Source organism: Felis catus, chromosome B3 (genome assembly GCF_018350175.1).
Source record: "Felis catus isolate Fca126 chromosome B3, F.catus_Fca126_mat1.0, whole genome shotgun sequence".
NCBI classification, from domain to species: Eukaryota; Metazoa; Chordata; class Mammalia; order Carnivora; family Felidae; genus Felis; species Felis catus.
The window spans coordinates 70,404,373-70,417,934 of NC_058373.1; the positions used below are offsets into that span (position 1 = coordinate 70,404,373).

Below are 13,562 nucleotides of genomic sequence, written 5' to 3' on the forward strand. Positions count from 1 at the left end.
TCTAATAGGGAGCTAATATCCATAATATATATAAAAAAAACTCCCCTGACTAAACAACAAAAAAACAAATAACCCAATGAAAAAATGGGCAAAGAACTTGAATAAACTTTTGTCCAAAGAAAATACACAAAAAGCCAACAAACAAATGAAAAAAAAAAGCGCAGAATCACTAATCATCAGAGAAATGTAAATCACAACCAGAATATTACTTCACACCTGTTAGGATGACCACTATCAAAACAGGAACAAAAACAGAAAATGACAAGTACAGACGAGGATGTAAAGATGCGGAGAAATTGGACACCTTTTCACTGTTAAGGGGAATGTAAAATGGTAAAGCCACTCTGGAAAAAAGTATGAAAGTTCCTCAAAAAATTAAAAATAGAATTACCATATGATACAACAGTCTGACTTCTGGATATGTATCCGAAAGAACTGAAACAGAGTCTGGCAGACATATTTGCACACACATGTTTATTACAGCTTTATTTACAATAGCCAAGAGGAGACAGGAAACTAATATCCTTCTACGGACGAATGGATAAAGAAAATGTGGCATATACATACAACGGGATAGTATTTAGCCTTAAAAAGAAGGAAATTCTGTCATATGTTACAATATGGTTGAAGTTTGAGGAAATTATTCTATGTGAAACAAGCTAGTCACAGACAAATATTGCATGATCCAATTACATGAGGTATGTAACACAGCTAAACCCTTAAATGGAAGGTAAAATGGTGATTTCCAGGAGCTAGCTAGAGGCAGAAAGGGGAATTCTAGAACCATGAATATAGGCTTTTATTTTGCAAGATGAAAAAGTTCTAGAAATCTGTTGTACAGGGTACACATACGCTAAAAAATGGTTAAGATGTTACATGTTTTTTTTCATAGTAAAAAATAATGAACCAGAGAAACACAAAAGAGATAACTCTTTAAGACACTAAACAGAGATAAAAATAGCTTTTACAATAATAGCATATATAGATTCCATGTATATCAGGGTAAAAACACACAAAAATATATTTTATGCACAATGTTTGAAAAATGAGAGAAATAATTTTAAAAGCATGAAAAGGAATGATGCCTCTGGAGTTGATGATAGTGATGATCTTTGCTACAGTAAAATAACTGGGTATGGATGGCTGCTTAGAGGTCTTTGTTATCTCTACTAAGCCACATAAGGTGTCTACACCTTATGATTAAAATAGCTCAAAAGAAAAAGATACAAATATGCCTAATGATTCTTAGGGACCTGGTTACTATCGTCCTTAATGTGTTTTTTAAAATAGAAATTTAGTCTAAAATATGTCATGCACATACGGCTAGGAATACATCTTTAAAGCACCCTTTGGTCTACAGGTAGTATATTACACAAATATACTTAAGAGGCATATGCTTAATACTTATTTCCTTAAGAGGCAATGAAGAAAATGTATTGGATAGGTTATAAAAGGGACCCTAAGTGTTTGGGCAAAAGCAGAGCATTTGAATTTGATATCATAGAGGTCATGGAATGTCTTTATTCTAATGACCATGGACCATAAATTAACCTTTATAATTGACTAAACTTTATACAACTTAGTAAGGTTGAATATTTCCTGTTTTGTTGTGAAGTGAATGCCTGGGATATATAGAAGCTTCTTCCTTTTTCCTTGTCTATGAGGATTAATGCAGTAGTAATGTTCTTACTTGGTTCTGCGAAAGTTTTGTGAGAACAAATATGAATACAAACAAGAATGAAGGAATAAGGTAAAATGAGTTGTGTTTCACCTATATATCAGATGGAATTTCTATGTTCTTAAGAAAGAAATATGTGCCTCTTCTCCTGTCATACATGACAGTTACTGTTTGAACATACCCACTCGTAGAAACTAGCTTATTTGCCTTGTCAAAGAGAGTAATAATTCTTACGCATATTAAGATCCATAAAAATGAGTTTATTTGTGTGTACTTGTGAGTTGAAGAGTTCATGCAATTTTATGCATACTTACCCAACTAAAGAATTGAGCTGAAAGATCCCTATTTCTGAATTAAAAATAGATCAATTTATATTTGATTTCTCTTTATTTGATGAAATCTAGTTTTGAACATTTCTGGGTTTTCAACTATAGTTTAGTGGGACATTTTTTTTCTATTTAATTCTTTATTACATTAAAAAATTATTAACCCCAACTGGGTTAAATTTCAGCGAAAATAATTCCCAAAAAACCTAAATAGGTCATGGTTATGTAATGATGGAACATGCGATAATTTCAATATACATGATGAATATTTTTAAAAGTCTACAGACGAATTAATACCACTTTATTCTGTGGGTGTGTTTGGTCTTCAGTCTACTAATGGCTACTTTCATCTCCTGATTCCTTAGAGTGTAAATAATGGGGTTCAGTAAAGGTGTAATAATTGAATAAAACACAGAAAGAAATTTATCCACTGAAAAGCTACTGAATGGCCAAGCATAAATGAAGATAATTGGCCCAAAGAACAGAGTGACCACAGTAATGTGAGCGGACAGTGTGGACAGAGCCTTGGAGAGTCCACCAGAAGATCGACGTCGGACAGTTACCAGAATGACAGTGTAGGAAATGAGCAAGAGTATGAAGCAGATGAAAGACAACAGTCCACTGTCAGCAGTTACCAGCAACTCCAGAACATAAGTCTCAGTGCAGGCAAGTTTTAGCACTAGGGGAAGGTCACAAAAAATATCGTCCACTATATTGGGACCACAGAAGGGCAAGTTGATAGTAAAAACCATCTGGCTCATCGTATGCACAAAACCAACTGCCCAGGACAGCAGCACAGAGCCGGTGAGGACTCGGCGGTTCATGATGGATGTGTAGTGAAGAGGTTTGCATATTGCAATGTACCGATCAACAGCCATGACTATGAGAAGAGTCATCTCACTGCCCCCTAAAAAGTGGAGGAAGAACATCTGAGCCATACAGCCCCACAAGGAAATAGTTTTGTTCTCCTTGAGAAAATCTGTGACCATCTTAGGGGCTGTGATTGTAGAAATACACATATCCAGAAAGGAGAGATTTCCAAGGAGGAAGTACATTGGTGTGGAGTACAGATGTGAGTCAAAGGTTATGGTGACCACGATGAGAAAGTTTCCTGCCACAATAGCTGCATAGGCCAACAAAAATATGAAAAAAAAGAAAATTTCAAGTTCCCAAGTGTTGGTGAGTCCTAACAAAACAAACTCCATTACCACTGAGTTATTCATTATCTAGTCTATGTAGGAGTTTTCAAAGTCATTAAAATGTAGAAAATCTGGAAAAAGTGACCATTTAAGTTTTGATAGTTTTGAAGGTATGGCCATATAGAGAGTAGTGCTTGATTCACATAGAAAAAGAGAAGATGGGCATTTCTGGAAAATACATTTTAATAGATTAATTCAAGGAACATTCACTTTACTGCATTTTTTTAAAGCCAGATAGTCACAAAAGAGAAGTTTATTGTAAAATTTTATAAACATATTTTTCAGGCATAGATTGTGTCTCCACATGGATTTGTTGTTTCTATCATGAGTTTATGAACCATGAGTTCAATGGGTCAATGACTAGAGGAACCAAATGGCCATTAGTCAAATGAATTAGTTCAAGTGGATAGTAATATGGTCATATCACTTTGTGGTACCTATTATTTGAAATATATGTGCATTGAGTTTAATTATATTGCCACGAAGCAAATAACTTTAGAAATTTAGCAAATTCTTCGTGAAGCTTTAAACTGGCTATAGCCTGTCATATGTTCTTACCGTCGCCCACAAAAACCATAAATAATAAAACAGGCTTCCTAGTTTCTGGGCAGAAACAAATATTTCTCAATGTACTGGTTTGTTTCTCTCCTTCCTTTCTTTCCTCTCCTTCCTCTCTTTCCTCTCCTTCCTCTCTTTCCTCTATTCCTCCCCACCACCATGTTTGTTTCTTCCTTCTTTTCTCTCTCATTCCCCCCTCCTCCTCCTCCTCCTCCTCCTCCTCCTCCTCCTCCTCCTCCTCCTCCTCCCTTATGATCTTTTTTAATGCTCTTTAATACTTTTGTTTCTGGACAAACTGCTGACCTAGAGTGTTGAGACTTTTTGCCTATTTGCATGAATCTATTGTTGCTGGGTTCCTGGCTGGAGTTTGCCTTCTTGTCCCTTTGCATTTAATATATAGATGGACTCTGAACAACCAGCAATTTTTTTATAAGTACCATTATTCTTTGTACCCAGTGCTTTCCTCTGATATTTCACATTTGTCTGCAGACTGATTCTCGACTCTCACTCTCTCATATATCTTTGACACTGGTACTCTATATGTGTTCCCATGTTGGACTGACTGATGGCTTATTTTTATACACTTTTTCATTTTACTTATACCTTTTGGTCACAGCTTTTATTTTCTGTTTTGTTTTTTACTTTTTTGAAAAATTATTCATGATACACACCAAACACACAGACACAGGTACAGAATCATACATATACACGTAAACACAAATACATATACTTACACCACATTCTAGTTCTGGAGCATCAGAACAGGTTGTGGAAAATTTACCCTGAATATACAGTTTTTGGCTTAATAGTTCATGAAATATTCAGGTGTTATTGTTTAGCCCAACTATTAGAATAAGGAAAAAAACTGAACCAAGAGTCAAGAGTTATATTCTAGTCCTGTCATCAACATTTACGAGGGAAATATGCTCTTTAACTCCTTTGAACATGGATTTATTTTGTTGTCAGAATAAATTATACTTACTCTGCAAATCACAGGTTGTTATGAGATTCCAAAGGATAATATATATGGAATATATTTGTATATTTTATTGTATATACATAGACAGTAGGTATGTGCATTCACAAAATTCTGTTTTTAGCATTACTTAATTTTCTGGTGATTATAGAGTTTCAAACCAGTTAAGAACCACAGAAGAATTTTACAATGGAAGAGTTGGTAAAGAAAACTTAGTGTAAATAAATGTATTTTTCTCTTTTAAATTTAAATGATATAATTACCTAATTGTTTTCTTTACAAAGAATTATTATCACCATTGGTATTCTAGTTCATGTAGTCAATGAGTTACATACTAGTTTTGAATAGTTTTGAAACCATATAGTCCTCAGTAACAAAATACTAAAGGAAAAATATTGAGAATTCTAAAAGTAATTTTTATAGCTTAATATGTAAATTGGAGAATTAAAAGCAAAGAACAATATTAATTTAGGATTTTTTTGAAATGTTATGAACTCCTTTATAAAATATATCCAGCCAAGTATACATAGAGATGGATTCAAATATGTTATGATAGATGAAATCATTCAACATGTGGATTTGTACAAATGATCGAAGATGAACTCTCTTTAAAATATATAGTTTTCTACTCAGACACAGGCAAAAATAGAGTATGAGAAACAAAAGAATTCTTCCTAACTTACGCCACAGTTAAACCTCAAATGGAAAGCTTAAGCTTTTGTATGGTGTGTACTATACAAACACAATGAACTGAAAAGAAATGAAAAATAATCAGATAAAGTAGAGCATGGTTTGGTTTCTCTCTAGAAGGAAATTTGTCTGAGAATGGGATGGATGACCTATGACTGGAGAGCCTGACTTTTTCATGTGTTTTTTATGTGACTAAAGGATGAAAACTTACTGTGCTTTTTTACACTGAGGTTGCTTACCTGAGGAAGACGAGCTGTGGGATGTCCAATACTCTGTGTCTATGTTCAGTAACAAAGTCTTTTTCCATACATTTCCACAAATGTACTTAAATAGTTCTTTTAGTGAGAATAAACGCTATGCAGTTTTTATTGAACTTGAGGGTTTTCTATCAATCTTTCTTATGAGAGGGTGAAGCCATATACAGATTGGATAAATCACAGGTGATATTCGCTCACTACAAAAAACGTTTGGGGGGCACCTGGGTGGCTCAGTCGGTTGAGCGTCCAACTTCGGCTCAGGTCATGATCTTGCGGTCTGTGGGTTCGAGCCCCACATAGGGCTCTGTGCTGACAGCTTGGAGTCTGGAGCCTGCTTCGGGTTCTGTGTCTCCCTCTCTCTCTCTCTCTCTGCCCCTCCCCTGCGCATGCTCTGTTTATTTAACGTTTTAAATAAACACTAAAAAAATACAACAAAAAATGTTTCGAATGTAAAAGTCAGATTTGCTGACAAAATGACCACTATAAATATTTTTCTAATTAAAAAATAAATGTGTATATTTGATAGTAAAGGGCTCAGCATTATAGATGCACAAAGGGCTTCATGCTCATATATTGATCAAGTTTAAAATATTAAAATAATTGTTTTAAAGGTAGGTAGGAAAAAGGCCAGTGGGTGCAGAAGAATAGGAAATAGACCTTGGGTTGCAAAATTACCAAAACAAATAAATTAGCAGTACACTTAGACAATTGTATTGACTGAAAGGTTATATGACTTCAGTGAACAAAGTAAGTGTACTTGAGGGGAACATTTTTTAAAAATTGATTTAAAAAATTGAACCTGCATGACTCAGGCCTAATTTTATTAACATGACAAAAAAATCGCTATCTGTCCTCTGCCAAATTTCACCCAACTGGGTGCCCAACTCTTGACTTAACTCAGGTCATGATCTCACCATTCATGGGATGGAGCCCCCATTTGGCTCTGTATTGACAGCATGGAACCTTCTTGGGATTCTCCCTCTCTTTCTGCCTTTGCCCTGCTCACTTGTATCAGCTTGTTCACTTGCTCTCTCTCTCCCTCCCTCCATCCCTCTCTGTAAAAAAAATGTTAAAAAATTAAAATTAAAATAAAAAAATTGATTTAAGTTAATCATTATATTAGCATATTATGTGTTTTATGTGTTGAAATACTCAATGTGGGGAAGTAAAACATAGATAAATAATATGAAATCACCTTTTCTCATTTTCTTGATATGATATTTATTATTTTACATTTCAGACTTGTCACAGATGCTAAACTTAGCCAAGGAAGAACCTAGTTGTTCCATTATTTTATAATATCCTAAATTATTTTTTATTTTATATTTTTACCCTATAAGGATTAAACTAATTCAAATTTATATTCCTGAACATGAACTCAAGCTATAAAACTGATCCCTCAGATCAGGAATGTGGCTCTTACCCTTACTGAAAGTAGATACAGTGTTCAGTTACTATTTGACCAAAATTATCTTTTACTATTGCCCTCATGATCCGAATAATAGGGTTTTCATTTAGTTCTAAGTTTCTTATAAAATGTCTTCTCCTTTATTAAAGTGTGTAATTGCAGTTTTCTTTAGCACTGCTATTGAAACCTACCAGTTCTAGCTGAAGAGTGGCCTCTTCAAAGATGTGAAGATACAATGAGATCCTGAATATATATATTATCTTTTTTAACCTCCATGAATTGACAATCGTTGGTAGGTATGGAAAAAAAAAAGGAGAAGAACATAAATAAGATGCATACTGGTGATCAACCCCCAAAGGGAATCATTAAAATAAACGTGCATGTATTACCTAGAGTTCAGAGCAAGGACTTACTTTCTCATTATTTAAGTGGATGGTGAGTTTGTGAAGTGTATCAGCCACGTGAACTTTCACTAGTAAGTGCTTTTCAGAAAAAGCACTAATTCAAGTGTTTTGGTTGGGGAAGGATAAACACATTAATAGAAAATGGATCTATCATAGATGATAGACTTGAAATTGTAATTCTATTAATATTTTATCAATCTCAATATTTATAGATAGTAATTGAATGAATATTCAAGTAAAATTAATATATTTAATATAATAGCCTACACTGAGAAAGGCATAGCAGACATTGCTAACAGATTTCTCACTCTTTTTGACAGAATCTAGGAATTTTATAAAAAATTTTATTTTCCCCATGCAGCTATTACCAATTAGAATTGCCATGAAAAATAAGTCTTTTAAAAATATTTCTGCTGAGGAGATATATGTCACAGTTTAGTGTGGCATTTGAGATCTTTGCAAGAAAGAAAAGGATTCTTAAATATAGAAATTAGAAATATAATATTAGAACAATATTTGATGCCCTGATTTGATTACCCAAACCAGTTGGTAAGCATGGTACACATAGAATTTTTCAGTGTTAGAAGCACACGGTCTAGGACCAAACTCAAGTAGGGAAGATATACTTAAAAAGGAGAAGGGGATAAGGAGGGAAAGTAGGTAAGTTTGATACTCAGGGTATATTTTAAAGCTTTTGCACAGCAAAGGAAACCATCAGCAACAGAAAAAGGTAACTTACTGAGTGGAGAAAATATTTGCAACCGATATATCCAATAAGGGGTTAGTATCTAAAATATATAAAGAATTCATATAACTCAACACTAGAAAAACCCAAACAATCCAGCCAAAAATGGGCAGTGGACCTGCAAAGATACTTTTCCAAAGAAGACATACAGATGGTCAACAGACTCATGAGAAGATACCCACCATGACTAATCATCAGGAAAATGTATATCAAAGCCACAATGATATTCACCCACCTTACACTTGTTAGAATGGCTAGAATCAAAAGGACAAGACATAACAAGTGTTGGTGAGGACGTGGAGAAAAATGAGTCTTGTGGTGGGAATGTAAGTGGCAGAGCCACTGGAAAAAAGTATGGAGATTTCTCAAAAAAATTAAAAGTAGAGTTACTATATGATCCAGTAATTCCACTGCTGGGTATTTAAAGAAAATGAAAACACTACTTTGAAAATATTTATGCATCCCTACATTTACTGCAGCATTATTTATAATGGCCAAGGTATGGAAGCAACCAAATTGTCCATCACTAGAGGTATGGATAAGGAAGATATATATGCACAATGGAATATTACTAAGCTATAAAAAAGAATGGAGTCTTGCCAGTTGCAACAACATGGATGGACCTAGAGGGTGCCATGTTAAGTGAAATAATTCAGACAAAGAAAGACAAATACCGTAAGATTTCACTCATATGTGGAATCTAAAAAAAAAAAGACAGATGAATAAAAAAAACCCCAAAAGCATAAGTAGAGATATAAATACAGAGAACAAATTGATGGCTGCCAGAGCTGAGGCAGGTGGGGGAATGGGCAAAATAGATGAGTGGGATATATGTCCAGTTATGGAAAGAAAAAGTCACAGGAATAAAAGGAACAGCATAAGAAATATAGTCAAGGATATTAGTGATGTGTGGTGATGGAGCTACAGTTCTTGTGACCATAGTAGATAATGTACAAATTTGTCAAATCACTGTGTTGTACACCTGAAACTAATGTGTGTGAACTATGCTCAAATAAAAAAATTCATATAAAAAAACAAAAAAAATATTAAACAATTTTTAAAGATAGACATTTAAAAATGTTTTTAAAGATATAAAAAGAGTTGGTTCCAAAGGTGTTTGAATAATTTTGGCTTTTCTATTTGCCTTTGGAAGTCTTACAGTTTCCACAAACTCACTGTTTGTATTATTTAATAAAATAAGGCTTACCATCTGAAAGAGCCCAATAACTATTCCCCCTGCTTTCACGTTTGCTGCATTATATTCTCTACTTGTGAGGACTGAGGTACACCCAACTATAAGGTATGCTGGATCGCATCCCTCCCTTTCCTAAAACACTTCAATTTATATTGACAATAAAAAGGAATCCACTATGCTTGAATACTCTGGACTTTTCCTTTCTGTAAAATCTCAGCATAGGCCTTCTCTCTTTTATTCATCAGTCTCCTTTACAAGGTCTACCTTTAATACTTAAAAACTCTTTCTCACTTCGCAATGTCTATGTGCACTGGCCATTTTGCCAGAAATCCTCTTTTCCCTGCTCAAATGTCTAATTCTGGAGCTTTCTTAATGTGTTGGTATAAATGTCTCCTCTTAAAGTGATCTTCTAAAACCACCACACCTAATATAGACCCCCTCCCCTTTGATATTCTCTCCGGAACAGGCATCAGGTCTCTGTCTATAACCATGTATCTGTATTGTTTTGGGCAGTGCTTGGTACCTAGTAAATATTTTTCTAGATGTTTCATGAATGACTTATTCCAGTTGAAAAACATCAACATGTTATCTGGTTGAGCAAGCTTTGCTAGCAGTTCACGGTTTTAGTTTTTAGCATTTTAGTTGATACCGATTCTTCAAAAACTATTTGGATACTAAAGATATGTTGGAAAAATTTATTTTTCAGCGTATTTTTAAATTCTACTAAAGATGATTAGCATATTGAGGCTATATAATGAGAAAGTATTATTATCCTCATTCAGATCACAGTGGCTCTGTACAGACTCCATATGGTTGACAAATAGTAATAGATATTTTAACAACAATAAGTTACAAATGCAACTTTAGATGAGTTCAAGCCCTGTATTGGGCTTTGCACTGACAGTGCAGAGACTGCATGGGATTCTCTATCTCCCTCTCTCTCTGCCCCTCCCCAATCATGCTGTCTGTCTCTCGCGAAACAAACTTAAAAAAATACAACTTTATAAGTAAAAATTGAAACTAAACATCATATAGTGTGCTATCTTATGAAAGTTAACTATTTTTATATACTGAGCCATTATGTCTTTGAAAAAAGACATGTGATTAGATATTTTAAACATTGATCAGGGTTGTTTCCCTGAGTTCTAAGACAGGGAAGTACAAGGAAATAATGCACACTTATTTATGTATTGAATGTATGCTATGAACATTTCCATTAGATTTTTAATAAAACTGATCTTAATAATTCCATGAATTCCGACTGAAAATTGATAATATTTAAAATTTTCATTTTAATTATTCTGGTAAATATTTAAGACTCAGAATCCCAAAGCAGAGAACACAAAACAATCAGCTGTTAAAAACATTATTTAGGAAGTGAGCCAAGAGCCAATATGCTGGCTGCTAAGTCTCTTAATGGCTGCTTTCATTTCCTGATTCCTCAGAGTATAAATAATTGGATGAAGGAGGGGGGTGATTATAGAATAAAATACAGAAAGAAATTTATCTACAGAGTACCTCTTGAATGGGAAAGCATAGATGAAGATAGCAGGACCAAAGGAGAGAGTGACCACAGTGACGTGAGCAGACAGTGTGGACACTGCCTTAGAGGATGCACTGGAGGAGTGCTGCCAGATGGTGACCAGCATGACAATGTAGGATATGAGCAGGAGAATGAAGCAGATTAGGGACAGGAAGCCACTATTTGCAATCACCAAGAGCTCTAGGATATAGGTCTCAGTGCAGGCAAGCTTGATGACCAGGGGAAGGTCACAGAAAATGCTGTCCACAACATTGGGACCACAGAAGGGTAAACCTACCGTGAAAACCATCTGGCTTGTGGTATGGATGGACCCAATTGCCCATGAGAGCAGCAGAAACCCGATGAGCACCCTGTGATTCATGATGGTCTGATACTGCAAGGGCTTGCATATGGCAACATACCTGTCTATGGCCATAGCTATCAGAAGAGACATCTCTCCACCCCCAAAGAAGTGCGTAAAAAACATCTGAGCCATGCAGCCCCACAGGGAGATGGTCTTGCATTTTCTAAGGATGTCTGCAATCACTTTGGGAGTTGTAGCAGAAGAAAGACATAAATCAAAAAATGACAAATTTGCCAGAAAGAAATACATGGGGGAGTGAAGATGCGTATCAACTATCACAGAGATCACAATGAGGAGGTTTCCTACTATGATGGCTACATAGACAAGGAAGAAGACTGCAAAAAAGAATATTTGAATTTCTCGAGAAGTGGAAAGTCCCAGCAAGATGAACTCAGACACACTTGATCTGTTGTTGGGGACATCCATTCATCCTTTCGTATGAGTTTATCAGAGGTTGCCTAGAAGAGGGAAAAACACACAGAATGTCATAGGGACTGACAAGTCCATAATCTTGATCTTTACTCACATACTGTTTCTTACCCAGGCAAACAACCCTTTTGGTACTATGACTACTTCTTTCGTATTTTACAGGAGATATTTCACTGGACCACATGGTATAGAAACTGGAGGGAATGGAGACAACTAAATAAAATGGGTATATTGGTTAGTAGGGGCATGGTCAGTTAGACATTTGAGAAAACCTCTCCTTGTTCAGCTGCAGATCAGACTGTGTGAACTCATAAGGTACTAGAATAATAATAGAGAAGAGATTGGAAGGCATCAGCAAAAGTGATTTTTATCTCTTGCAGGAGGTGCATTTACTGACACATTTTCATGAAAATCTCAAAAGGCAGTAAAAATTCACCATAAATATTGCTAAAATCACTTGAAGTGCATTATGATTCTTGAAAAGAACTGATTATAGACCGTGAGCATATTGTTGATAGAAGGTTGCATGTGGAGACAGTTATCTCATTAACTGAGATCAAACCCAATTACTGAGGAAAGATTAAGTTATTTAGACTAGACTCTCAAAACCACAGGTACTCATCTACATGTGCCGGACTCTTCAGTTCATGTGATCAGATGTAAAGTGTGTCCCATCTGTGCACTCTTCTCCAGTTGTTGCAAACATGAACAAAGATCTATTTTTATCTGATATTCTTTCTAGGTCATATGACTTCACAGATAGAAGTATAAAGAAACACCTAAATCACTATTAGTAAGACTAGTGAAGTTTACCATTGTAGTCTTGTTCCACTTTCCTCCATTAGTGAGGGGCAAAGAGTAAGGTGAATCATTTACCTTTGTAAGCATGACTTAACAAGACTTCAAAAGAGTCCTATCTTTGAGAAGAGTCCTATCTTGGGTTACTTAGCCTCCTTGGACCTATCCTTCCTCACAATTATTTCCCTTAAAATTCTTTCAATCTTTGACTTTGTCAGAGATGGAAGTGTCAGAGATATTATGTTGCTGACTTGAGTGGATTCAGGCAAATTAAAAGAACTTTTAAAAAAGACACACAAAGAAAGGGAATAGGTCAGCGCTCATTCTATGTAAATTCACCTGGTTAAGACCTTCCTTGTTTGGCTGATTTTAGCTCTCTTCTTCGAGTCTTATTTCAGGCATGTTCATCTTCAGTCTTTTCCTTGCTTTTATGAGAGCCTAGACCGAAGGCTAATGTAGATTATAAGAAAAGAAAATAGAATGTATGTGATTTGGGGATACATGTCATCTTTTAGTTACATAGTTCATATTTTTAAAATTGTATATCTAGATAACCATAATAAACACTTAATCATATGTTCGTTTCTATGCATGGTTACTATCACTAAGACACACAGTTCTTGTAAATGGCCCATAATCATCCCATTATAACCCCAAACATAATCAGCCCATTATGTTTGACACTATCATTGAAAGTAACATAAAAACTTCCTTCTTTCACAAGGTAATAAAACAGGAAATGCACATCTTTGATAGTTCTCATTCACAGATGGGAATCTGTATTTCTTCTTTGTGCCTTGTACTCTTAACTGTAGGACAATTATTTCATCTGAACTATAGCCCCTAGACCTTCTGTGTTTCCTTGAAACACGCAATAGGTATACTTTGCAGGTGCACCTGGGTCTGGCAAAGACAGAGCCTAGAGAAGATGTTATCTCTAATTTTTTTCTGGCTTAATGAGTGGTTTCACTACTTGGCCATTTTCAGACTGTTACCATAGGAAAGTTGAATTT

General features: G+C 35.1%; 2 protein-coding genes across 2 annotated transcripts; both read right to left on the bottom strand.

Moving 5' to 3' along the window:
- Window positions 1-2,294: 2,294 nt before the first annotated feature.
- Window positions 2,295-3,230, bottom strand: LOC101096153 (olfactory receptor 4K13-like). The gene has a single exon (XM_006932683.5). It carries the CDS (start codon window positions 3,225-3,227, stop codon window positions 2,295-2,297), a length of 933 nt encoding a protein of 310 aa, XP_006932745.3. The 5' UTR covers window positions 3,228-3,230.
- A 7,576-nt stretch (window positions 3,231-10,806) lies between these two features.
- Window positions 10,807-11,773, bottom strand: LOC101096397 (olfactory receptor 4K13-like). The gene has a single exon (XM_023256174.2). The coding sequence runs from the start codon at window positions 11,746-11,748 to the stop codon at window positions 10,807-10,809; it is 942 nt and encodes a 313-aa protein (XP_023111942.1). The 5' UTR covers window positions 11,749-11,773.
- Between the last annotated feature and the right edge of the window lie 1,789 nt (window positions 11,774-13,562).